Here is a 27423-nt window from a genome sequence, read left to right on the forward strand (position 1 = left end):
TTCAATTTGCACATAATATACCTGTACATACAACTGTCTATTGTTCTATACCTGTACATACAATTGTCGGTTTGTATATTTTTTATTCCTTATTTTACTTGTTCTATTTTGTTTTATTTTTTTATTTTTATTTTTTATTATCTGTGTTTTTTGTTCTGTCACTGTCATTCTGTTGCACTGTGGAAGCTTCTGTCACGAAAACAAATTCCTCGTATGTGTAAACATACCTGGCAATAAAGCTCATTCTGATTCTGATTCTGATTCAGTATCGTCAACTCACTCGTCAGAATCTTCGGTAATCCTCGGCAAACTTCGCCACGGCTCATTCGGTTCTTGTTGAGTCCTCGGTAATCCTCGGCAAACTTCGACAGTTGGTTGAAGCGGCTCATTCGGTTCTTTTTGAGTTGGACGTGATACTTCGGCTGTGCGTCCCGCGTCATCAACCCGGAACTAAAGTTCGATTCAGTCCGATTTGTGAACCGGTTCAACCGGTTACTTCCTGAGAACCGGCTCAAAAGAACGATTCGTTCAAGAACCGAACATCACTAGTAGGCAATAATGATGGGCGCTTTTTTTTGGTTTGCCATTGGGGGCGATCTCTCTAAACCCGTGAATCATGGGAGTTCATTGAGATCGCCCCCCAGCAGCGAACCATTAAACCAGCGTCTATGGTTTTTACCTAATCTCGGATCAGTTTCATCAATTTGTAGACAAATTTACGAGACATTTGTGTAATTAAAAGGATGAGTAGTAGTTAATAGTGTCTTACTGGCCTCTGTTTACAAGCTCTCCATAAAACAAACAAAACAAGCCCTGCAAATTAATATAAAATATTTTAAAAACCACATATTATACAGACACTTCATATTTAATGGTATTTTATTATTTTTATAGCATTTAATGTGTTATACTTTTAATAAAGCATTTGCAGTGGGTTTTTAAAAGTTTTAGTCTGAGTTTTTGTTGCATTTACACAATTTTGACAGTAGCATTTGATGTTAAGAGTGCTTCGAAACAGTGCATTATTTTGCGAAGCAATTGGTTCAGTTGATTTGAAGCTTTAAGAAGGTTTGTTCTCCCAATCACTAGTAGGCAAAGTGATATTTATAAAAAGCGTCATTATATATGTCTCCTTGCAGATGGAGTGAAGCGTAAGCAGAAGAAGAGCAGCTCTCGTAAGTCTGCGCTGATGGAGTAGATCAGCAGCGAGAAAAAGAGCGTTCAGAGGCGGATCCGGCAGCTGCACAGACACGGTCAAACACAAATACATCCGGTCTGCTCTGGGTGAGTCTGACCTCCTCAAACTTCCTCTAACATCCTCAAAACTCCTCAGACCTGCTGAGACAACGTCAAACATATTTAAAACCTGCCTAAACACCAGCAAACCTGCTCAGAACCCCTCAAATCAGCTCAGACAATCTCAAACCTACTTAAAACCTGCTTAAACACCATAAAACCTTATAAAAAACCCTCAAACTTACTCAGACAATCTCAAACCAGCTCAGACAATCTCAAACCTACTTAAAACCTGCTTAAACACCATCAAACCTGCTCAAAACTCTTCGAACCTACTTAAAACATGCTTAAACACCAGCAAACCTGCTCAAAACGCCTCAAACCAGCTCAGACAATCTCAATCCTACTTAAAACCTGCTCAAAATCCCTCAAACCAGCTCAGACAATGTCAAACCTACTTAATGCCTGCCCAAAGACCCCTAAATCCAATCAAACCTCTGTAAACCTGCTCAAAACCCGTGGGGGACTAAAAAGCGATCATGCATTCAAAAGCATTTTCAATGCCAGGCATAATAGCGGCTCCCTGATGCCCGCAATTTATATACAGTATAATTACCCAATGATAAAACTGCGAGAGAAAGTATTGAAATACATATTTTCCTCCCATTTCGTATTTCCGAACATGGTATTGGGACATTGCGGATTGCGGGGGAGGGGGGGGAATCACGATGCCGGCTCAAAATCGTGATATCAATCAGCCATCGGCGATGGACGATGGCATCGTCTATCGGCCCAACCCTAGCTCACACAATCTCAAACCAGCTCAGATTATCTCAAACCTACTTAAAACCTGCTTAAACACCAGCAAACCTGCTCAAATCCCCTCAAACCAGCTCAGACAATCTCAAACCTACTTAAAACCTGTTCAAAACCCCTCAAACCAGCTCAAATTATCTCAAACCTACTTAAAACCTGCTTAAACACCAGCAAACCTGCTCAAATCCCCTCAAACCAGCTCAGACAATCTCAAACCTACTTAAAACCTGTTCAAAACCCCTCAAACCAGCTCAAATTATCTCAAACCTACTTAAAACCTGCTCAAAACCCCTCAAAGCAGCTCAGACAATCACAAACCTACTTAAAACCTGCTCAAAACCCCTCAAAGCAGCTCAGACAATCACAAACCTACTTAAAACCTGCTCAAAACCCCTCAAAGCAGCTCAGACAATCACAAACCTACTTAAAACCTGCTCAAAACCCCTCAAAGCAGCTCAGACAATCACAAACCTACTTAAAACCTGCTCAAAACCCCTCAAAGCAGCTCAGACAATCACAAACCTACTTAAAACCTGCTCAAAACCCCTCAAAGCAGCTCAGACAATCACAAACCTACTTAAAACCTGCTCAAAACCCCTCAAAGCAGCTCAGACAATCACAAACCTACTTAAAACCTGCTCAAAACCCCTCAAAGCAGCTCAGACAATCACAAACCTACTTAAAACCTGCTCAAAACCCCTCAAAGCAGCTCAGACAATCACAAACCTACTTAAAACCTGCTCAAAACCCCTCAAAGCAGCTCAGACAATCACAAACCTACTTAAAACCTGCTCAAAACCCCTCAAAGCAGCTCAGACAATCACAAACCTACTTAAAACCTGCTCAAAACCCCTCAAAGCAGCTCAGACAATCACAAACCTACTTAAAACCTGCTCAAAACCCCTCAAAGCAGCTCAGACAATCACAAACCTACTTAAAACCTGCTCAAAACCCCTCAAAGCAGCTCAGACAATCACAAACCTACTTAAAACCTGCTCAAAACCCCTCAAAGCAGCTCAGACAATCACAAACCTACTTAAAACCTGCTCAAAACCCCTCAAAGCAGCTCAGACAATCACAAACCTACTTAAAACCTGCTCAAAACCCCTCAAAGCAGCTCAGACAATCACAAACCTACTTAAAACCTGCTCAAAACCCCTCAAAGCAGCTCAGACAATCACAAACCTACTTAAAACCTGCTCAAAACCCCTCAAAGCAGCTCAGACAATCACAAACCTACTTAAAACCTGCTCAAAACCCCTCAAAGCAGCTCAGACAATCACAAACCTACTTAAAACCTGCTCAAAACCCCTCAAAGCAGCTCAGACAATCACAAACCTACTTAAAACCTGCTCAAAACCCCTCAAAGCAGCTCAGACAATCACAAACCTACTTAAAACCTGCTCAAAACCCCTCAAAGCAGCTCAGACAATCACAAACCTACTTAAAACCTGCTCAAAACCCCTCAAAGCAGCTCAGACAATCACAAACCTACTTAAAACCTGCTCAAAACCCCTCAAAGCAGCTCAGACAATCACAAACCTACTTAAAACCTGCTCAAAACCCCTCAAAGCAGCTCAGACAATCACAAACCTACTTAAAACCTGCTCAAAACCCCTCAAAGCAGCTCAGACAATCACAAACCTACTTAAAACCTGCTCAAAACCCCTCAAAGCAGCTCAGACAATCACAAACCTACTTAAAACCTGCTCAAAACCCCTCAAAGCAGCTCAGACAATCACAAACCTACTTAAAACCTGCTCAAAACCCCTCAAAGCAGCTCAGACAATCACAAACCTACTTAAAACCTGCTCAAAACCCCTCAAAGCAGCTCAGACAATCACAAACCTACTTAAAACCTGCTCAAAACCCCTCAAAGCAGCTCAGACAATCACAAACCTACTTAAAACCTGCTCAAAACCCCTCAAAGCAGCTCAGACAATCACAAACCTACTTAAAACCTGCTCAAAACCCCTCAAAGCAGCTCAGACAATCACAAACCTACTTAAAACCTGCTCAAAACCCCTCAAAGCAGCTCAGACAATCACAAACCTACTTAAAACCTGCTCAAAACCCCTCAAAGCAGCTCAGACAATCACAAACCTACTTAAAACCTGCTCAAAACCCCTCAAAGCAGCTCAGACAATCACAAACCTACTTAAAACCTGCTCAAAACCCCTCAAAGCAGCTCAGACAATCACAAACCTACTTAAAACCTGCTCAAAACCCCTCAAAGCAGCTCAGACAATCACAAACCTACTTAAAACCTGCTCAAAACCCCTCAAAGCAGCTCAGACAATCACAAACCTACTTAAAACCTGCTCAAAACCCCTCAAAGCAGCTCAGACAATCACAAACCTACTTAAAACCTGCTCAAAACCCCTCAAAGCAGCTCAGACAATCACAAACCTACTTAAAACCTGCTCAAAACCCCTCAAAGCAGCTCAGACAATCACAAACCTACTTAAAACCTGCTCAAAACCCCTCAAAGCAGCTCAGACAATCACAAACCTACTTAAAACCTGCTCAAAACCCCTCAAAGCAGCTCAGACAATCACAAACCTACTTAAAACCTGCTCAAAACCCCTCAAAGCAGCTCAGACAATCACAAACCTACTTAAAACCTGCTCAAAACCCCTCAAAGCAGCTCAGACAATCACAAACCTACTTAAAACCTGCTCAAAACCCCTCAAAGCAGCTCAGACAATCACAAACCTACTTAAAACCTGCTCAAAACCCCTCAAAGCAGCTCAGACAATCACAAACCTACTTAAAACCTGCTCAAAACCCCTCAAAGCAGCTCAGACAATCACAAACCTACTTAAAACCTGCTCAAAACCCCTCAAAGCAGCTCAGACAATCACAAACCTACTTAAAACCTGCTCAAAACCCCTCAAAGCAGCTCAGACAATCACAAACCTACTTAAAACCTGCTCAAAACCCCTCAAAGCAGCTCAGACAATCACAAACCTACTTAAAACCTGCTCAAAACCCCTCAAAGCAGCTCAGACAATCACAAACCTACTTAAAACCTGCTCAAAACCCCTCAAAGCAGCTCAGACAATCACAAACCTACTTAAAACCTGCTCAAAACCCCTCAAAGCAGCTCAGACAATCACAAACCTACTTAAAACCTGCTCAAAACCCCTCAAAGCAGCTCAGACAATCACAAACCTACTTAAAACCTGCTCAAAACCCCTCAAAGCAGCTCAGACAATCACAAACCTACTTAAAACCTGCTCAAAACCCCTCAAAGCAGCTCAGACAATCACAAACCTACTTAAAACCTGCTCAAAACCCCTCAAAGCAGCTCAGACAATCACAAACCTACTTAAAACCTGCTCAAAACCCCTCAAAGCAGCTCAGACAATCACAAACCTACTTAAAACCTGCTCAAAACCCCTCAAAGCAGCTCAGACAATCACAAACCTACTTAAAACCTGCTCAAAACCCCTCAAAGCAGCTCAGACAATCACAAACCTACTTAAAACCTGCTCAAAACCCCTCAAAGCAGCTCAGACAATCACAAACCTACTTAAAACCTGCTCAAAACCCCTCAAAGCAGCTCAGACAATCACAAACCTACTTAAAACCTGCTCAAAACCCCTCAAAGCAGCTCAGACAATCACAAACCTACTTAAAACCTGCTCAAAACCCCTCAAAGCAGCTCAGACAATCACAAACCTACTTAAAACCTGCTCAAAACCCCTCAAAGCAGCTCAGACAATCACAAACCTACTTAAAACCTGCTCAAAACCCCTCAAAGCAGCTCAGACAATCACAAACCTACTTAAAACCTGCTCAAAACCCCTCAAAGCAGCTCAGACAATCACAAACCTACTTAAAACCTGCTCAAAACCCCTCAAAGCAGCTCAGACAATCACAAACCTACTTAAAACCTGCTCAAAACCCCTCAAAGCAGCTCAGACAATCACAAACCTACTTAAAACCTGCTCAAAACCCCTCAAAGCAGCTCAGACAATCACAAACCTACTTAAAACCTGCTCAAAACCCCTCAAAGCAGCTCAGACAATCACAAACCTACTTAAAACCTGCTCAAAACCCCTCAAAGCAGCTCAGACAATCACAAACCTACTTAAAACCTGCTCAAAACCCCTCAAAGCAGCTCAGACAATCACAAACCTACTTAAAACCTGCTCAAAACCCCTCAAAGCAGCTCAGACAATCACAAACCTACTTAAAACCTGCTCAAAACCCCTCAAAGCAGCTCAGACAATCACAAACCTACTTAAAACCTGCTCAAAACCCCTCAAAGCAGCTCAGACAATCACAAACCTACTTAAAACCTGCTCAAAACCCCTCAAAGCAGCTCAGACAATCACAAACCTACTTAAAACCTGCTCAAAACCCCTCAAAGCAGCTCAGACAATCACAAACCTACTTAAAACCTGCTCAAAACCCCTCAAACCTGCTCAGACAATCTCAAACCTACTTAAAACCATCGTCATCGGCCTGATGTCATCGGCCCGATCCACCCGTCTCCAAACAGGAGGAGAAATCCGTCTTCACTGAGAAGTACTTCCAGAAGTTCCAGAAGGAATATTTCTCAAATCTCTAACGTCTGGGAGCTGATGTGTGCCGTGGGACAATAACACTTCTGTCTGGAATCATCTCGGACTGCAGATACACTGTTTGACTGAATAACAGTGACTGAGTTTTGAAATTTTGTTTAAAAAATGTTGAATGTGTATTTTGAGAAACAAGGAATTAATAAATGGAAATGAAAGCAGAGACCTGTGTGATACTGCTGCTGTAAAACTGAAAGTTACTAGTGTGAACCGAGTACAGAGACTGACAATCTGTTTTTTTTAAAGTGTTATTAAAATGTGTTGAATTAAAGCGATAGTTCATCAAAACTGAAAATTGTCTTCATTTATCAGTTTCAAACCTGTATGAGTTTCTTTCTTCTGATGAACCCAAAAGAGGATATTTTGTAGAATGTTAGTGAATAAACAGTTGACGGTACCCATTGACTTCCATAGTATCCATAAAAATGCTATGGAAGTCAATGGCTACCAGCAACTGTTTGGCTACACACATTATTCAAAATATCTTATTTTATATTCAACAGCTGAAAAAACTCATACAGGTTTGAAACATCAGTTTTAACGATGACAGAATAATCATTTTTGGGTGAACTATATCTTTAAGCTATTTTCCACGTTTTTTAAGATGTAGGCAATTAAGATTCTTTCAAAACTGTCTGCATGCAACATGATCTTCTGCTGAAGCTGCGTGAACACTCGAGACGCACTGATGGAGGGTTGCACTTCTATAAGATCCATATATATATATATATTACATTTTAACATATATAAATATCTGTTAAAATGTAATTTATTGCTGTGATCAATGCTGAATTTTAGCATGACTGCAAAAAATTATTTTCTTGCTTAGTATTTTTGTCTTGTTTTCTAGTATAAGTATCTAAAAATTCTTGAATCAAGATGAATTTACTTTACAAGTAAAATGACTTCAGATATTATGTCTTGTTTTCTGAAAAAATTGTCAAAATATCTGACAATATACCTTTAATATATATTGCCAATATACTTTTGTGACTAAATACATTTTTTAAATAGAGATAATATGTTAAAAGCTCGTTTTAGTTCGTATTCATGGTGTCCCAAAATAGCACAGTTGAATACACTTAGATGATCTTAAGAAGTACTAAAGAATAATTTTTAGTAGGCCTATATTAAGTACAAAATTAGTGCGCGAAAACAGAGCACTTTAAGTACATTATAGTGTACTTTTTAAAACCTTGTCGCTTCCTTAATGTTCACTAGAGGTCAGAATCCTGCAGTTTCTTACAGCTGTTTTACTCTCGAGTAGGCATGCATTCTTGTGTTGTACCTTTGCAAAAGTGTCAAAATAATAATAATAAAAGATTTTCCTGAAGTACTGGCATATTTTGAGCATTGCATGTGTATTTAACACTGTCCAATCTGTCTCCATGAATAGCTAACCATATCGTAAGAGTAAGAATTAGCTACTTTAACCTAGCATAAACCTCGCTTGTCAATAAAATCTGAAAGTAGGCCTATATCGCTCTTAAAATCTGTCATTTATTCGGACTATCTTGTATTAACGACGACTTTGTTTCGTGTCTGAGCGCGCGCATGACCCCACATCCCGTGAGAACGTAAATATTTAGGCACTATTTGTTTGGTAAATACTGACCGGCGCAGAGGCCAATCAGCAAGCAGACACTGGCGGAGTGATACGCGCGGCGGAAGCGCACTGTGTGGGTGTGATGCGCGCCTATATAATCGGCAGCGCTGCCGTTTCTCTGTTTTCTCTCCCGCGCTGAAGTCTCTCCGCACGCAGCTCTCCCGCGGGGATCATGGCAGTCTAGCGGCTTGCAGCGGCAACAATCGCAGCGGCGAATCCGGCAGTGCAGCGGTCAAGCGCACTGGCTCTATTTGGCAAAATGGCGTAAGTATTTCTCAGTATTTGTTTTAGTGGTGTCATACTTAACTTAAGTATGTCACGAGCTCGTCGAAGTTTTTGAAAGCGGTTGTATTTGTTAGTATTAGTTTTAACAACTAGCCTAGTTTGGCGTTTAACAGTTTCACAGTGTTGCTGTGTAAAGTGTTTTCGAACGATCTCCGTTTGTTTTGATTCTTCCGTCATCATTCGCCAAACTGACACGCGCTAATCCATGAAATAAACATTCGGTTTTTGTCGCGAAGCGGCAACGTGGCGCCTCAAAATGGCGCGCGCGCGCTCCCTCCGGCGCTGAAAATGGCGCGAGTGCGTCAGGGACACCTTCATCTCGCGCATGAACCAGGGGGCGGGGCTTCCCGTACTCATGACCATATTAGGAGATGTTGTCGGGGAAATTCCTGCTTAGTGGAACTACTAATAATAGTTGCTAGGAAGAGGCGTTTAGGGCTGGTAAATATTAGTGATGGGAAAGCGAATGTGTGTGTGTGGGCAGCTCGAGTTCCTCCCAGATGGCATCTAGTTTGATAGGCCGGTTTAACTGGAACGCCTTTAGGCGTTTAGAGACTGGTTTTACAACTGGTTATCCACTGCGAGGAAGTGAATTAAAAATAAAATTTTTGTTCCGTTGAATCTTCCCTCCAGCAAGGGTTGGGAAAAGAGAACCGGTTCCTCTTTGTTCTGAAAAAAAAAAAAAAAGTGATTTTCATAACGCTATAATAGTACATGCGTAGGAGTGTGATTTGTGAAGTCTGAGTAAATGAATCCTGTGAATGAGTTTCCCAATTAATACGGCCCATTTTTTTTAATTAATAAAAAAAATCATGATTTAGTTTAGAGCTTTATTAATTCCCTTGGGGCAGTTAATTCAGACTTTAATGGTGCTTCACTTAAAACACAAATACATAAGAGCGCGGGGGGGGGATTAAATAAGTATACTGATGATATTAGTGTTGATGAAACAATTTCCAGCCCCAGTTAGTTTTCAATTCAAAACATCAGTTGCGGTCACTTGAAAAAGTCTCATTTCCACCTTGGTTCTTCGGTCAGGTGTGAGTGTCTTGCTCAGTTTCTGTAACGTCGTCTCGCCTGGTTTCTTTCAGGTCCCTTGTGGCATCCACCCACAGCTCTGCTGCTGTAGACAGCATAACCACACCGTTCACCAGCTCACCAGAACCCCTGACCCGCTCCGCTTCGCCTCTGACCCTCTGCCATGTCTGTGGTGTCTCAGGTGAGTCTGGAGGACGTGGGGGCCCTGATCCTGGGGCCCTCATCTCTGATGGCTGACCCCTTTGGGCCCCTTCTGGACGAAGATGAGGAGAGCGCTCTGTCGGAGGGGTGGTTGTCGCCCCTCTCCTCTTCCTCCTCTCTCTCGCCCCTCTCTCCCTCTCGTCACGCTTCTGTAGGGTGTAAGTCAGAGCTGCTGGTGCTCTCCTGGCCGCCGCAAACCGAGCCCGAGCAGAGCAAAGGTGAGGCTTTACACTCAACCGCTGCACGTTTGCACTGGAAGCTCGATGCAGCACACTCATGCAAAACAAGGCCTTGGTCAGTGTTGTGATTGCTTTTGGTGTGGGTAAATTGAATGGGTCCAGGGTTATTAAGCTTAATTAAAAGTGTAAAGTAAAAAGAAAATTAACACATTTTTGTGTTGGTTTTGTGCTCCAGGGTCACAAATAGTATCCCAGTGATGCTAAAATATCACCAAACAGTAGTAAACGCAGTTGCTTTGGAGTGTGTTGTGGTGCACATTGGGTTTCAGAGATCACTAGTACTCTTTGTAGGTGAACACTGCAGTTTATATGTGTAGCTCATTCCAGTTAATTAGTGGTAATGCTCAACCGAGCGTTTTCAGATGAGTTCAGGTTAGTGCGTTGCACAGACGAGTGTCACTAGTTGAGCAGCAGTGTTTAAGGGTGTTTTCCTCTGCTGCAGTTTCTATACCTAGATTTTTAATCCAGCGTTTAGTAAAATTCTCTCTTTTTCCTCCGGCAGGCGATGTGTTTTCTGGCATGGATTGGATGACGGAGAAGTTAGACCTGAATGACTTTGACCTGGATTCTCTCATCGGAACATGTGATTCAGACGAGCCTCCCAGTTCTCCAGAAGAGCTGCTGGCCTGTCTGGACACCGAGATGGATCTGGACCTGGATTCGCTCCCGTTCGGCTCAACAGAGCTGGGCCTGGCTCTGCCTCCGCTGACCCTCGACCTTCAGGAGCCAGAAGAGGTCAAGTCTGAGCCTCCGGATCCCAGCTTCACACTGGAGTCCGCCGAAATCATGCTGACTCCATCCCACATCGTACTGCTGCTGACTCCCAAAGAAGAGGCGAGCGGTGCCGATCCGTCCGACAGCGACAGCGGGATCTCGGATCCCGAACCCTCGCCGAAGCCCGGAGGGGTGGTTGTCGCCCCTCTCCTCTTCCTCCTCTCTCTCGCCCCTCTCTCCCTCTCGTCACGCTTCTGTAGGGTGTAAGTCAGAGCTGCTGGTGCTCTCCTGGCCGCCGCAAACCGAGCCCGAGCAGAGCAAAGGTGAGGCTTTACACTCAACCGCTGCACGTTTGCACTGGAAGCTCGATGCAGCACACTCATGCAAAACAAGGCCTTGGTCAGTGTTGTGATTGCTTTTGGTGTGGGTAAATTGAATGGGTCCAGGGTTATTAAGCTTAATTAAAAGTGTAAAGTAAAAAGAAAATTAACACATTTTTGTGTTGGTTTTGTGCTCCAGGGTCACAAATAGTATCCCAGTGATGCTAAAATATCACCAAACAGTAGTAAACGCAGTTGCTTTGGAGTGTGTTGTGGTGCACATTGGGTTTCAGAGATCACTAGTACTCTTTGTAGGTGAACACTGCAGTTTATATGTGTAGCTCATTCCAGTTAATTAGTGGTAATGCTCAACCGAGCGTTTTCAGATGAGTTCAGGTTAGTGCGTTGCACAGACGAGTGTCACTAGTTGAGCAGCAGTGTTTAAGGGTGTTTTCCTCTGCTGCAGTTTCTATACCTAGATTTTTAATCCAGCGTTTAGTAAAATTCTCTCTTTTTCCTCCGGCAGGCGATGTGTTTTCTGGCATGGATTGGATGACGGAGAAGTTAGACCTGAATGACTTTGACCTGGATTCTCTCATCGGAACATGTGATTCAGACGAGCCTCCCAGTTCTCCAGAAGAGCTGCTGGCCTGTCTGGACACCGAGATGGATCTGGACCTGGATTCGCTCCCGTTCGGCTCAACAGAGCTGGGCCTGGCTCTGCCTCCGCTGACCCTCGACCTTCAGGAGCCAGAAGAGGTCAAGTCTGAGCCTCCGGATCCCAGCTTCACACTGGAGTCCGCCGAAATCATGCTGACTCCATCCCACATCGTACTGCTGCTGACTCCCAAAGAAGAGGCGAGCGGTGCCGATCCGTCCGACAGCGACAGCGGGATCTCGGATCCCGAACCCTCGCCGAAGCCCGCAGGCTCCTCCAGAACCAAACCCTACTCCAGACCCGAGCCGGATGCTGTGAAAGCCGTGCCCGGTGCTCCTAAAGTGGTGGAGAAGAAGCTGAAGAAGATGGAGCAGAACAAAACGGCCGCGACGCGCTACCGGCAGAAGAAACGCACCGAGCAGGAGACGCTGAGCTCCGAGTGCGCTGAGCTGGAGACGAGAAACCGCCAGCTCCAGGAGAAAGCCGAGTCCATCAGCCGAGAGATCCGGTATCTGAAGGATCTCATGGAGGAGGTTCGGGCTTCCAAACACCGCAGGAGCAAAGCCAAAGCCCCGGATGCTGTCAGCTCTGGTTAGGGTTAGATGCTTACCCTGGTGTTTCTGATCTAAACTCATGCATTCTCTCACATTCACTCGAGTCGTTTATCGTCCAGAAAGGGGCTCATCGTCAGTCAGAGTTGTTACACTGAATCTAGTGCTTGTAAATAGGCTTCACTTGTGCGGTTTAAACTGGCTAAACATGCTAGATCTGTCACGGTGTAGTGTGTTGGCTGTAAAATCGCTTTGCTGTTTTCTATTAAAGACGCCATCAAAATCATGTCTTCTGTGGGCTGGTTTCTTTTTTGTTTGTTTTTTTGGTAAAGTACACAAAACATATTGTAATAAAGGAAAAAAACACATTTGACGACGACTACGCCCCCAAAACCTGCCTCTTCCCCAACCCAACACACCTCAGGACTAAAGATATCTAAAGTAAAACACAAATACCAAACGAGTATAAAGATTGGCAGTAATAACTAAAAGAGTAATGGTAGTACCTGCGGGCTGGATATGTTTGTTTTTTTACTAGAAACGCTTGAGATTTTCTCAAACATCTTTAGTGTCTATTGGACATAACTAGGGTTGCAAAGGGGTGGAACATTTCCGGTAAGTTTTTGAGTGTCCAAAATTTACTGGAAATTTTCCACCTGTTTGCAACCCTAGACACAACGTAGGTAAATTAGAGTGCATTCATGTATCTAATGTGTGTGTGGTTCATGAAAAAGACCTGTAATGTGGCTATAGGTGTACTGCGCATTAGAATGCATGTGAAAAACATGCATGAGCTGATATTAAAATGCATCTGGTCAAATTTAAAGAATGCAGCAGTAGTTTTAACTAGTACTCCATATATAATTATGAACCGTTGTTGTCCCAAGGTTCTCGGATTGATCTGTGACATGTAGGTTTTTATAATAATGCTAAAATCAGACTCGGCTCATGTTATGGTTGATTTTGTCCTTTATGTTCAAACGGTCACGGTGTCCTGGTTCTGACCTGCTGTTTGTTTTTACAGAGTTGGTCAAACTTCATGATTATATGTGGGCTGTTTCTCAATCCCCTTTACTGAAGAATATGATTTTCAGAGGAATTGACTTCAAATATGTTTTCTGTAAAGATCAATTATGGATGAGAGAATATCTGAACGGTGGTTGATCTGTATGTTCACTGCAATCGTTCAGGAGACGCTCATTTCCCTCAGATTCTCAGAATTTGATTGAACAGACTTCACCTGTAAACAAAAACAATCTGCTCACGTTTTTAATTTCAAAGCAAATGTGGGAGTTTTCCTGACTACATCCAAGCAAGCACGTTTATTTATATAGCACTTTTCCAAACAAGTTGATGCAGTTCAAAGTGCTTTACAAACAAAAAGGAATCAAATACAAAAACAGTAGCATACACCAATACAAAATAGAAATAAACCCATTAAAAATACAAGAACAAAATATATACAGTGGTGTGAAAAAGTGTTGGCACCCTTTCTGCCTCCGCTGACCCTCGACCTTCAGGAGCCAGAAGAGGTCAAGTCTGAGCCTCCGGATCCCAGCTTCACACTGGAGTCCGCCGAAATCATGCTGACTCCATCCCACATCGTACTGCTGCTGACTCCCAAAGAAGAGGCGAGCGGTGCCGATCCGTCCGACAGCGACAGCGGGATCTCGGATCCCGAACCCTCGCCGAAGCCCGCAGGCTCCTCCAGAACCAAACCCTACTCCAGACCCGAGCCGGATGCTGTGAAAGCCGTGCCCGGTGCTCCTAAAGTGGTGGAGAAGAAGCTGAAGAAGATGGAGCAGAACAAAACGGCCGCGACGCGCTACCGGCAGAAGAAACGCACCGAGCAGGAGACGCTGAGCTCCGAGTGCGCTGAGCTGGAGACGAGAAACCGCCAGCTCCAGGAGAAAGCCGAGTCCATCAGCCGAGAGATCCGGTATCTGAAGGATCTCATGGAGGAGGTTCGGGCTTCCAAACACCGCAGGAGCAAAGCCAAAGCCCCGGATGCTGTCAGCTCTGGTTAGGGTTAGATGCTTACCCTGGTGTTTCTGATCTAAACTCATGCATTCTCTCACATTCACTCGAGTCGTTTATCGTCCAGAAAGGGGCTCATCGTCAGTCAGAGTTGTTACACTGAATCTAGTGCTTGTAAATAGGCTTCACTTGTGCGGTTTAAACTGGCTAAACATGCTAGATCTGTCACGGTGTAGTGTGTTGGCTGTAAAATCGCTTTGCTGTTTTCTATTAAAGACGCCATCAAAATCATGTCTTCTGTGGGCTGGTTTCTTTTTTGTTTGTTTTTTTGGTAAAGTACACAAAACATATTGTAATAAAGGAAAAAAACACATTTGACGACGACTACGCCCCCAAAACCTGCCTCTTCCCCAACCCAACACACCTCAGGACTAAAGATATCTAAAGTAAAACACAAATACCAAACGAGTATAAAGATTGGCAGTAATAACTAAAAGAGTAATGGTAGTACCTGCGGGCTGGATATGTTTGTTTTTTTACTAGAAACGCTTGAGATTTTCTCAAACATCTTTAGTGTCTATTGGACATAACTAGGGTTGCAAAGGGGTGGAACATTTCCGGTAAGTTTTTGAGTGTCCAAAATTTACTGGAAATTTTCCACCTGTTTGCAACCCTAGACACAACGTAGGTAAATTAGAGTGCATTCATGTATCTAATGTGTGTGTGGTTCATGAAAAAGACCTGTAATGTGGCTATAGGTGTACTGCGCATTAGAATGCATGTGAAAAACATGCATGAGCTGATATTAAAATGCATCTGGTCAAATTTAAAGAATGCAGCAGTAGTTTTAACTAGTACTCCATATATAATTATGAACCGTTGTTGTCCCAAGGTTCTCGGATTGATCTGTGACATGTAGGTTTTTATAATAATGCTAAAATCAGACTCGGCTCATGTTATGGTTGATTTTGTCCTTTATGTTCAAACGGTCACGGTGTCCTGGTTCTGACCTGCTGTTTGTTTTTACAGAGTTGGTCAAACTTCATGATTATATGTGGGCTGTTTCTCAATCCCCTTTACTGAAGAATATGATTTTCAGAGGAATTGACTTCAAATATGTTTTCTGTAAAGATCAATTATGGATGAGAGAATATCTGAACGGTGGTTGATCTGTATGTTCACTGCAATCGTTCAGGAGACGCTCATTTCCCTCAGATTCTCAGAATTTGATTGAACAGACTTCACCTGTAAACAAAAACAATCTGCTCACGTTTTTAATTTCAAAGCAAATGTGGGAGTTTTCCTGACTACATCCAAGCAAGCACGTTTATTTATATAGCACTTTTCCAAACAAGTTGATGCAGTTCAAAGTGCTTTACAAACAGAAAGGAATTTTGGAAATCCCTTTTTTTTTTTCAAAATTCCAAAAGGTTTTAAAGGGGAAAAAGAGGAAATCCATCTTGAACTGCAGTTTAGATAAACTTGCATCAACTCAAATGAGCAGAATGGCCATAATTATCATGAAGTAGCCAATGGGTCTATTTTCTAAAAGAAAACAATTTTTGAATTGACATATTACCTTAAAATATGACTCAGATATGTTTTTCTAAACTCAAACTCTTTGGGATCGCTGAAAATGTTTCTAATCAGGTGTTCAAATGAAGTGAAGCATAAAAACAACTTCCAAGCTCAGGAGAAGAGAAATGATCAGTATAAAACATAAAGCTTTACATTTAGTCATTTAGCAGACACTTTTAAATGTGGATGTTGAAAAGCTTAATTGCTCAATCTAAATTAAAACTTCTCTCTTCTCTTATATGATATTTGCATGCAGATTTAATAGACTAAGATCTTTAGACTATATGGAACATTTGCAATTTTTTGTGACATTTGTAAATATTTGAAATGTAACACATTTGTCACATCGTAGGACCATTGAAGTGAATATCTAGTTTAAAAGGTATTTATTTAAACATATCTCTAAACCTTTTCACCTAAATATCTGCATGTGAGTTTGTGGAGAGCTGTGCTGCTGTTGAGGAACAGAGTGTGTTTCGTCTGGACCGCAGGGTTTCTCACGGCTCTGAACTGAACCCAGTCTGCTCCTGTAACACATGCAGTGAAGGACACAACACACATTTGTCAAAGCAATCGCTCCAGCTCGCCCACAGTGAGGTCTTCATGATGAACCTCAGGGTTTCTAACCAAGAGTCTGATGCTTTTCATATTCAGAGAAGGACAGAATCTGATCCGACTGCTCAGTTCATTGGGTTAATATGACATTAGCTTTGTTAAGAGATTAAGTGTGTGTGTGTGTGAGAGAGAGTGTGTGTGTGAGAGAGAGAGAGAATCAGTCCGCGGCGGGTTCTGAACTGCGCTGTGTGCTCTCTCATACTCGGAGGTGTTTTAGGAAGGTAACGTTACAGAAATAACGTACTGGAGAGCATTTCTACTCTATGCGTGTTTAGAAGTTGTGTTGAACAGCATGCTATTATGATGCAATGTTTGAGGAAACTGTGATACATTGTATTTTTCAGGATTCACAGATGAACAGAAAGTTCAGAAGAACAGCATTTATTTGAAACAGAATCTTTTGTAACATTATAAATGTCTTTACTGTCACTTGATCAATTTAATGCGTAAAAGTATTCATTTGTTTTCTTTTATATCTTACTCCTAATTTTTTTTAAACTTTTAAGTATCACAGTTTATTCAGTATAAACTATATAATTAAAATGAAATTTATTGATCATAAATCAGCATATTATACTGATTTCTGAAGATCATGTGACACTGAAGACTGGAGTAATGATGCTGAAAATACAGCTGCGCATCACAGGAATAAATTACAGTTTAACAGATATTCACATAGAAAACAGCTGTTTTAAATTGTAATAATATTTCAAATTTTTTACTGTATTTTTGATCAAATAAATGCAGACAACTTTAAAGATGATTTTCTCAATATTTAGATTTTTTTGCACCCTCAGATTCCAGATTTTCAAATAGTTGTATCTCAGCCAAATATTGTCCTATCCTAACAAACCATACATCAATGGAAAGATTATTTATTCAGCTTCCAGATGATGCATAAATCTCAGTTTCCAAAAATTGACCCTTATGACTGGGTTTGTGCTCCAGGGTCACATATAGTTTGTCATGATTAGATTAGGATTTATTTGTAATACAGAGAAGCACATTTAGGTGTCCCTCTGAGGCGACGGGTGACAGTTAAGAGGTTTAATATCCGCCTCCTCCTTCCTTTCACTCCCAGAATGTCGTCGTCGTTGGTGTCTGGGCTTCAGGACCGGACTGTGATCTGGGAGACGTCAGAGCTGTCGGCGCATCTGCACTCCTCCCCGTGGACTCCAGGGGTCGCTGTCGTCACCCAGAAGAGCTTCGGCGGCACCGCCAGCCTCTTCCACTTACCTGAGGATGCATTTCTGCATCTGCTCCTGGGCGCAAGATCCGTCGCGCACCAGCTGTGTGAGAGTCTGGCGGTGCAGCGCTGCGCTTTGGTCTATACTCCGAACAAACAGGCCGGAGCCGAGCTCCACGTGGTGCCGCTCCACGGCCTGCAGTCGGATTGGAAACCTCACCTCGCTGCGGAGGAGGATTTCCAGGCGTACGATCCCGGATACGTCAGCTCCAAGAGCGGGCCGCGCTGGACGGATGAGGATCTAGACGCCATCAGGAGCCAAATCCGGGCTCAGCTGCCAAAGCCGAACGCGGCGCCCAACAACACCTTTCTGGGCGATCCGTCTGACCCCGGGCTGTTCCCACGCATCGTGCGTGGAGAAGAGAAGCAGTGGAGAGTTTGGGAAGATGAAGAGCATGTGGCCTTCCTCACGCCGTTCCCCAACACGCCCGGACTGACCGTTCTGGTCCCGCGGAAGCCCCTCTCCAGTGACATCTTCCGGCTGGAGGAGGGCGACTATCGGCGGCTGGCGCTGGCCACTCGGAAGGTGTCCGGGCTTCTGGAGGCGGGGCTTGGCGCCTGGGGGGTGGGGCTTATTTTTGAGGGTTTTGAGATTGATTACGCTCATGCTAAGCTGATTCCGCTCGTCTCTTCGCCTGATGAAGCGGAGACGAGCCTCAGCTGTCCGGCTCCGGAGTTCTTTGACCGCTATCCGGGTTACGTGACGTCCGTCAGCGGTCCGCCAGCCAGCAGGGAGAGTCTCCACGAGATCTGTGCCAGAGTTACCCCGCGCTAACTAGGGTTGCAAAAAGTAAATTTCGGAAACAATACAGTAATTTTGGAAAGTTTCCAGGATTTTTTTTTTTTTTAATCTTCCGGGAATTTTTGGAAAGTTTCCGGAAATTTACCGGAAATATTCCACCCCTTTTCAACCCTAGCGCTAACAGCTTTCTGTCGATTTAATCAGCAATGTTTATAGGAATGGCAGAAATAACTAGTGTTTGACCGATATATTGCCAAGGCCGTTATATCAGCCGATATTTGACATTTTTCAAATATCGGCATCAGCCGAAGTGTTCGAGACGGGACTTTTATTTTGTCAGCACCTGATCTCACACACTGCAAAAAATTATTTCCTTCTTTAGTATGTTTGTCTTGTTTTCTAGTAGAAATATCTACAAATTCTGGAATTAAGATATGTTTACTTAACAAGTAAAATTACTTATTTTGTGTTGTTTTCTGAAAATATTATTCACATTTTGTTAGTTTTTGTTCAAACAAGTAAAAACATCTGCCAATGGGGTAAAACAAATAATCTTGTTTAGCCTTTGAATTAAGATTATTTTTCTTACCCCATTGGCAGATATTTATGATTGTTTTAAGCAAAAACTAACAAAATTTGAATAATATTTTCAGAAAACAACACAAAATAAGTCATTTTACTTGTTAAGTAAACGCATCTTAATTCCAGAATTTGTAAATATATATACTAGAAAACAAGACAAAAATACTAAAGAAGGGAATCATTTTTTGCAGTGCATAAATAAAAATGATACATATCGGCTTTATATCGGCCACCCTGTTCTCTAAGATATCGGCATCGGCTGTCAAATATCGGTTGACCACTAGAAATATCTGTATACACATTTGTGAAAAATGATTGATTTTTAAGGAGATCTTAGCCGTTCCTCAATACCAAGCACACAAAGTTTGGACTTCCAGTAATTCTACAAATGGAACAGCACTGGAGGTGTATTTACAATAAAATGAAATATGATGGCAAACACCACTGCCTCTTTTCATTTAAACATATTAATAGCCACAAAAATGTATTTTAGGCACACGTACATATTTTGATTGCCTTCACTGAATGTATACTTAACAAAACAAAATATAAAACACAACGCTCTTTTCGTTTTCATTTTAAAAATATAAAACATATTAATGTTTTTGTCATATACTCGTTTTTAGAGCTTATTTGTTATATACTTGTTTATAGAGTTAGGTGTGCTTTACACGGTTTACACTGTTCAAATGAAGATAAATGTCTTATTTTGATATTTCGCAGTATTTACACACATGCAGCTGCGATAGATCAGAAGGGAAGAACAGGTGAACACAGACATGTAAGTATGTTAAATATGGAGTTCCTTTATGTATCACACATTAGCTAATATTCATATTTCTTGTCCTAATGTGACCATCTCTAGCAGTCCGAGATCAATGACAACACAAGCTTACGTGAGCTTCTACTGTAAATGTTTTTCGTGTTAATTAATCTCGTAGCATCATCGACAAGCTTGTACCATCTGCGCCACCTCAGTCCGTTCTTAATTAATCCCCAGGCATTTTAATTAACGTCTTAATTAGTGACTCATTAATGTTCTTAATTATGCATCTGGAAAGCTGGTATCTAATCTGTGAGAAGTAAAAGAATCAGGTTATCTGACACAAACACAACAGTGAGGAGAAGAAAGTGAAGTTCAGATTTGTTCCCGGAGTCTGAAGATCAATCAGAAGAGAGTCACGAGGAGTTAAACGAGCAGCGGAGAAACAGGCGAACAGGAGACGTCTGGGGAAACACGACACAGAAAACACAACAACCGGCACAGTTTCATGAAGTCAACATGCTGATGAGAGCGCTTCGTTAAATCAGTGCTTCTCTACTGGTTTTGATCAAATCAGAGTCTAAGATTTTACATCAGCGCAATGCAGGGATTTACAATTGTAACAAAAGCGAACATTGAAATGTATCAATATTACAGTGCGTAGACCCTGAACAGGCCCAGAGAGATACAGAATTATGAACATGGACTTCATAGGAAAATGGTTGCCAAGTGGTTTCATGTTCTCCACAGTGAGTAATTCATTGCAAAAACAAAGTGTGTTCAGCTCAAACCATCTTCATCCTGTTTATGTGTGTATTTAATGTTGTCTGGCCTGTATTTTTTATTTGAATTTTTTGAAGTTTCATTCATGGTGTTTAAAAATGAAGATAAACCTGTGCCAAAATAATGTGGAGTTTGATGGAGATACAATCTTTGACATCAACAAGAACATGGAAATTGCTGTCATAATGATTAAATATGGTTAGTTTTATTGTATTATTTGACCGCGCTTTTCATGCTGTCAGTGCCCCATCACAACAGACCTGAGGCCCATGTTTGGGTCACCAACCCTGCTCCTGGAGAGCGACCGTCCTGCAGATTTCAGCTAATCAAGGTGTTCAGGGTTACTAGATAATTACAGGCAGGTGTTGTAGAACTGGAGTCTGCAGGACAGTAGCTCTCCAGGAGCAGGGCTGGAGATCCCTGGATTAGACCGAGACGCAGACAGTCCAAGAGTCTCAAATCACACACACCTCAGACGCTCACGCTGATGGGTTTCTTGGAGGGACTCTGCAGGCATTGACAGAATGCGGAGCGCTCCATCTTAGAGATGTAGAGCAAAGGCTCGACGGTGCAGCTCAGGTCCATGATGGAGAAGACGCAGAGGCTGATCTTACAGCGGAACGTCACGAAAGAGTAGGTGGAAGCAAACGGCATCAGAGCCACAGGAGGCAGATAGTTCCCAACGATGATGGCGAGGATGATAAGCACCATTTTAAAAGCCTTCTTCTTCACCGGGTTCATGACTTCTTTCCCTGCGACGCTCTTCCTGAGGACCCAGATGATGGAGAGGTTGCAGAACACCATGATGAAGAAGGCCGAGAGGATGACGCCGCTGAAGACCTCGTTCACGCTCATGACGCCTAAGAAGGTTTTGGTCAGAGAGTAGGCTAGGATGAGTCCCCACACCAGCACCGAGACGCCGATCCGGATGCGAGTGTCACGGATCCCGGTGAAGAGGATGGGATGGACCACAGCGATGTACCTGTCCAGACAAATACAGGTGAGAAATAACGGAGTCACGTCTTTGAGTCCGTAGGCGAAACGCACCGAGTACCAGACGGACGGATCGTTGAAGTACAGCCGGTTGGAAAGGTCGACTGGCGTCATGAGGCCAAAATAGGCGTCGAGGATGGAAAGGTTAAAAATGAAGATGTCTGACGTGGAGCCTTCACTCTTCTTCCTCAGAATCTGCCACAACACGAGGGCGTTCAGAGGAACGCCTGCAACCAGGTTCAATACTTTCACTCCAAAGTACAATAGAAACAAGTGAGGAACCTCCGCACACGCCTCGAACTGGTACCATGGTAGACGGTGCCACCCGGCGACGCTGGAGTTCAGGCTCAAAGCCGAGGTGTTTGCCATGATGATGAAATGAGCTGCGGACGTCTGTTATGATGATCTGTCTTTGACAAGCGACTGTTATATCTAGTGAACTTCAGACACGTCACAAACAATGATTTGAAGAGTTTGCCTCATCGAGTTAAATATCGCTTGTTCAATACGGAGGTGTCTGCTATAGTTCCGTACGATTGTCGACGTTTCTCTGAACAGAACCCAACTTGGACGCGTCGTCAGTTTGGCGTCTCTCTCGGGGCGCTCCGAGAAAAGCTCTTCCCGCGGGAGACAGAGGTGGGACGTTTTGGATGCAACCAATTGTTGCGGTTCTTTTGGGTCAACAAGAAGATCTCGTCTGGGATTGGATGGAGAGGAGGGTCTGTTTGCGATAAAGTCTTTGCTGTTCGATGAAAGGGGACGAACGAATTTCGTGATGTAACATGAGCTTCACGTAAACAGGTGATGCAAGAAACAAATCTACCGTAACATCTTGCAAATACACATTTCTGGCTCTCTGCCACAGACAAGCCTTACCATAGAAGAGCCCTCGACTGTCACAACTACTCTATAGAGCGATAAATATTTCCATGTTCACCATGTACCAAAACACTGTTTTATTTCAGTTGATTTACCGGTGAGCGCAACCAAAACTTACTCCAAATTTAGTTCGAATCCTGTTGTGATTTTATACAGACGCTGATCCAGTGACTGGTCTGTTCACTTGTATATTCTCATTTCTCACACATACATATATTTGATGCATGTTTGATATTTCGGATTGAATGTCAGTTTGTTTTTTTCGGTCTATGATGCAAGTGTTCCGTGTTTCAGTCCACATGTAAACCTGTACAGGACAACAGTGAGTTTCATCAGTATGTGTGAGAACTCTACAGTGTGCATTTGACGTTCATTTCACTCATTCAGACGTTTTAATGCATGGGAGTTTAGTAAAGCTTTCGTTGTTTCCCTTACTGATGACGAACCTACGTAATGCAACATTTATGCATTTGACACTTTTCCTTTCATGTTCATTTTCTACACAAACAGCATCAGTGGAGTTTGAGATTGAATAGATCTTTGTCTCTGAAGCTGTACTCGTGTGCTCATTTATATACTTAGTGTTCATCTCATGTAAAGCTGTGGAGTTTTAGGAATGTTTCAGGTTTTTTCATATGCTCATTTGTAGAGCCGTGTATGGCATATCAAATCTGTGTGCTTTACAGTTTTCACTGAAGATAAATGTCCCTCTTCTGTTATTTTGACATTTCTGAGGTTTTACACATGTGGCTGCTATAATTCAGAATGGAAGAATAAGTGAACACAGACAAGTAAGTATACCATTTTTGGAGTTCCTTTATGCATCAGAAAATACAGCAACTGTTCATATTTCTTGTCTATTATGCTTGGGTTATTAAACCATCTCTAGCAGTCCGAGATCAATGACAACACAAGCTTCTACTGTAAATGTTTTTCATGTTAATTAATCTCGTAGCATCATCTACAAGCTCGTACCATCTGTGCCACCTCAGTCCGTTCTTAATTAATCCCCAGGCATTTTAATTAACGTCTTAATTAGTGACTCGTTAATGTTCTTAATTATGCATCTGGAAAGCTGGTATCTAATCTGTGAGAAGTAAAAGAATCAGGTTATCTGACACAAACACAACAGTGAGGAGAAGAAAGTGAAGTTCAGATTTGTTCCCGGAGTCTGAAGATCAATCAGAAGAGAGTCACGAGGAGTTAAACGAGCAGCGGAGAAACAGGCGAACAGGAGACGTCTGGGGAAACACGACACAGAAAACACAACAACCGGCACAGTTTCATGAAGTCAACATGCTGATGAGAGCGCTTCGTTAAATCAGTGCTTCTCTACTGGTTTTGATCAAATCAGCATTTCAGATAAGAGCAGTACTCCAACCATAAACCCAGCATCATGCAACACGGCGCTACAATTTACATATTAAACATTGAAATGTATTAATATTGTAATAAGAAGACCCTGCAAAGGCTCAGTAAGATGAAAAATTATTTACATGACTTTAACCAAATTGAAGTGTTTCTCTGCAGCAGACAGTTCAGAGTGAGTGAAAGTTATGCAGTTTTTGAGTGTGTAGTTTTGTTCATGGTTTGAGGATGAGAGCGTCACACACCCCGTCCAAGTTGATCCATATGTCTAATTTGACTTTTACCCCTATAAAGAGAAATCTTACTGTTGTAGGATGAATTTGTGCCAAAATACTGTAGAGTTTGATGGACACACAACCTTTGACGTTATCAGAAGCTATGCATATGGAAGGTGTTTTCTCTTTTCTTTATTTGGTTGATGAGTCTATGTTACTGTTAAAATGTTTACTTTTGTTTACTTTTTTGCACTTAACATTGTGTTTTTCCCTCTTTCAGTGACCAATCACGACAGACCTGAGACACGCCAGTTGAGAACCACAGAAAGATACAATGACAACCCAAAGGTCTACAATCACACACATAAAATCAGACAGTTTTTCATTTCAGACGCTCACGCTGTTGGGTTTCTTGGAGGGACTCTGCAGGCATTGACAGAACGTGGATCGATCCATCTTAGAGATGTAGAGCGAAGGCTCGACGGTGCAGCTCAGGTCCATGATGGAGAAGACGCCGAGAAGAACCTTACAATGCAGCTTCATGAACGAGAAGGTGGAAGCAAACGGCATCAGAGCCACAGGAGGCAGATAGCTCCCAACGATGATGGCCAGGACGATAATCACCATTTTAAAGGCCTTCTTCTTCACCGGGTTCATGACTTCTTTCCCTGCGGCGCTCTTCCGGACCCAGATGATGGAGAGGTTGCAGAACACCATGATGAAGAAGGCCGAGAGGATGACGCCGCTGTAGACCTCGTTCACGTTCATGACGCCGAAATAGGCGTCGAGGATGGAAAGGTTAAAAATGAAGATGTCTGACGTCGAGCCTTCGCTCTTCTTCCTCAGAATCTGCCACAACACGAGTGCGTTCATTGGGAATCCTGCAACCAGGTTCAATACTTTCACTCCAAAGTAGAAGATGAACCAATGAGGAGCTTCCGCACACACTTCATACTGGTACCACAGCGGACGACGCCACCCAGAGACGCTGGAGTTCAGACTCGGAGCCGAGGTGTTTGACATGATGATGAAATGAGCTGCGGACGAGAATAACTGTTATCAACATGAACTCGAGATCTACTCGAGATACTTCATCACCAGAATGACGACCAAGCCATATCTGACAATGATTCCAAGAGTTTGTCTCTGAGAACCTCATATAATCAGGTTAAAGGGGTCATGAGGATTGCAGCGGTCTTTGATATTTTGACATACTGTATAAGAGGTCATTGTCCTTTAAAGACACGCTGTAAGTTACAGACCTCAGAAACTCCTCCTGAAACTGACAAAACATCAGTTGCATCTCAATTCACCTTCTTATATTACAGGTTTTTTTTATGAAGGAAAAAGTACATACATATGAGCAAACTGCAATGTCATAAAAATGCATCTTTAACCGCTTGGTTGCACGTCACCATACATCAAATTAAGTTAACTGAACAGTCAGAGTTTAAGTTCATTTCATTTATTCTACTCAACAATTCTTTGATCTGCCAGTTGTGAGTCTTTCATGCAGAACCTGCTTGTGATTTTGCTTAATGATTAGTTTGCATCTGTCCTGCTCTTAATAAACGTTCACAAAGTTGTTGCAGATGAAATATAACCCCTTTATAACCGTCTGTGTCATGTACATCACATACACTATATGGACAAAAGTATTGGACACCCCCACCCCACCCTATGCATCCAAAACGGTGGCAACAAAGATGGAAACATAATTCATGTGTTTAAAAGCTGTATTTTCATCTCTGTTGCAACAGTTTTGGAAGTGTCTAAAATGACTATCCATAAGTCACAGGTGTTTGGTGATGAGTTTTTGGCTCAAGGTCTGCATTTAAAGTCCAGTCCAGTTCTTCCACGCTGACTCAATCAATCATTTCTTTCTGAACCTTGCCTTATACACAGAGGCATTGTTGTGTTAGAATAGAAAAGGCTCCTGTCCAAACTGCTGCTGTGAAATGAGAAGCACACAATTCCCTGGAATATCATTATATGCTCCAACATTCAGATTTGTACTCATGCAAATGACTAAAGTAGTCAAACCTGTTCATTAGAAGGATACTTTTGTCAGTATAGTGTACGTGTTTGTAGTTCTCTTTATTTGTGCTTGTAGTCGGCACATGATGGAGTGACATTAAGTGACTTTTCAAGCATGCATTTGCTACTTTCCTCATTATGAAACTGGAGAACATGTCAAAATGACGTAAGTTATGCACAGACGGAAGATATGAGGACACAACATATCTAGATAGCACTGTGAATGTTTATATGGTTACCAATGAATGTGACGCTACATTTTGATGGATATTGACTAAATATCTTCTGATCTATACCTTTTGGCTTTAATAAGATATCCCCGAGAAACAGGCAAGAATGAATAGGCTGGCTGTCCACCATGATTTCTGTTCTTTCCGACAACAAAGCACTTCTTTCAGAAGTAGGAAGTTTCTGATAGCTCTTGAAGGCAGTATTAGTCCTATACCGGCACTGTTCGTAAAGATCCTAAAGACCCCAACCCTCATCCAACACAACTGAACCAGCTAATGAACATCTTCAGGATCTTCATGTGTGGTGTAACATTTGTATCATTGGAGACGTGTTTAATGCACTGGAGCAGAACGCATCCCTGACCTGCTGCAGTGCAACACTGTCACCTCGAGGGCTGCTAATGCCACGAGTTTAACCTGCACTGACGCCTCAATTATAAGTAAATACAGAGTTGTTGTTTTTTTTAATGAGTCACAGTGTAATACAGGATTCACAAATAACTTTTGTTGAAAGATGAAGCAGTGCAAACTCTTGCACAGCAGTCACATCACAAACTGTAAGTGATTTTATAGTGCTTTGACTGCAAATCTATATCTGTATAATCTGCATAAGGATCACAGACAATGTTACAGCTGGAAAGATGCAAGCTTTGTTTCGAGATGCGGTATAATCCAGCCAGTCTAGTGAAAAAGTAGCATCCAAACGGCATTTGACATCTCAACGAAATATAGTAATGTGTAAACAATATGATATATGCATTAAATCCAGCAGAAACTCAATTTTTGGACAATTTTTGACAACTTCTTGTCAATCCCACAGTTACCCATAGGAATGAACAGACTATATTTCTGCTAAAATCTCAGTGCTACCTTAACTTCTGGTATGTATTCTCCCATAGAAACTGTGGTAGTAGCAAACTCTTCTGTCATATTTCTAATTACAACTAATTGTATTCTATTACAATATGTGACCCTGGAGCACAAAACCAGTCTTAAAGCAGCACTATGTAACTTTTGTCGCTCTAGCGGTTAATAAACAGAACTGCACACATCCCGCGGAAGAACATTCCAACCGGATCTACTTCTCTAAGCTTATGTCTCTGGCGATTCACGCAGGTGTGTGTTACTCCGCAGCGGTGACCAGCCTACAATAGTCCGAATA

The 27423-nt window shown here is 42.4% G+C and overlaps 4 protein-coding genes across 6 annotated transcripts in view; 2 read left to right on the forward strand and 2 right to left on the reverse strand.

Moving 5' to 3' along the window:
- The first annotated feature begins 8353 nt into the window (after window positions 1-8353).
- LOC107737987 (cyclic AMP-dependent transcription factor ATF-4-like) lies at window positions 8354-14521 on the forward strand. 3 transcript variants are annotated; one of them, XM_016549641.1, is made up of 4 exons: window positions 8354-8511; window positions 9624-9989; window positions 10513-10882; window positions 13923-14521. In XM_016549641.1, the coding sequence occupies exons 2-4, from the start codon at window positions 9734-9736 to the stop codon at window positions 14278-14280; spliced, it is 984 nt and encodes a 327-aa protein (XP_016405127.1). In that variant the 5' UTR covers window positions 8354-8511; window positions 9624-9733; the 3' UTR covers window positions 14281-14521. The 3 variants fall into 3 exon arrangements, with proteins under 3 accessions (XP_016405127.1, XP_016405126.1, XP_016405128.1); XM_016549640.1 differs by lacking the exons at window positions 10513-10882; window positions 13923-14521 and adding exons at window positions 10920-11047; window positions 11568-12539 and having other exon boundaries at window positions 9624-9861; XM_016549642.1 differs by lacking the exons at window positions 10513-10882; window positions 13923-14521 and adding exons at window positions 10920-11047; window positions 11571-12539 and having other exon boundaries at window positions 9624-9861.
- A 2057-nt stretch (window positions 14522-16578) lies between these two features.
- Window positions 16579-18748, forward strand: LOC107737988 (uncharacterized). The gene is made up of 2 exons (XM_016549643.1): window positions 16579-16644; window positions 17505-18748. Exon 2 carries the CDS (start codon window positions 17506-17508, stop codon window positions 18442-18444), a length of 939 nt encoding a protein of 312 aa, XP_016405129.1. The 5' UTR covers window positions 16579-16644; window position 17505; the 3' UTR covers window positions 18445-18748.
- A 2262-nt stretch (window positions 18749-21010) lies between these two features.
- On the reverse strand, window positions 21011-22085 carry LOC107737989 (G-protein coupled receptor 4-like). The gene has a single exon (XM_016549644.1). It carries the CDS (start codon window positions 21899-21901, stop codon window positions 21011-21013), a length of 891 nt encoding a protein of 296 aa, XP_016405130.1. The 5' UTR covers window positions 21902-22085.
- A 2278-nt stretch (window positions 22086-24363) lies between these two features.
- The window catches only part of LOC107737991 (uncharacterized), a 3915-nt gene continuing 855 nt past the window's right edge, over window positions 24364-27423 (reverse strand). Inside the window, exon 2 of the mRNA XM_016549646.1 lies at window positions 24364-25031. Within this exon, the coding sequence (XP_016405132.1) occupies window positions 24382-25031 (650 nt within the window). The 3' untranslated portion in view covers window positions 24364-24381. The remainder of the gene's footprint in view (window positions 25032-27423) is intronic.

This window comes from Sinocyclocheilus rhinocerous, unplaced genomic scaffold, assembly GCF_001515625.1.
Source record: "Sinocyclocheilus rhinocerous isolate Xijiao unplaced genomic scaffold, SAMN03320098_v1.1 scaffold2780, whole genome shotgun sequence".
Classification (NCBI taxonomy): Eukaryota; Metazoa; Chordata; class Actinopteri; order Cypriniformes; family Cyprinidae; genus Sinocyclocheilus; species Sinocyclocheilus rhinocerous.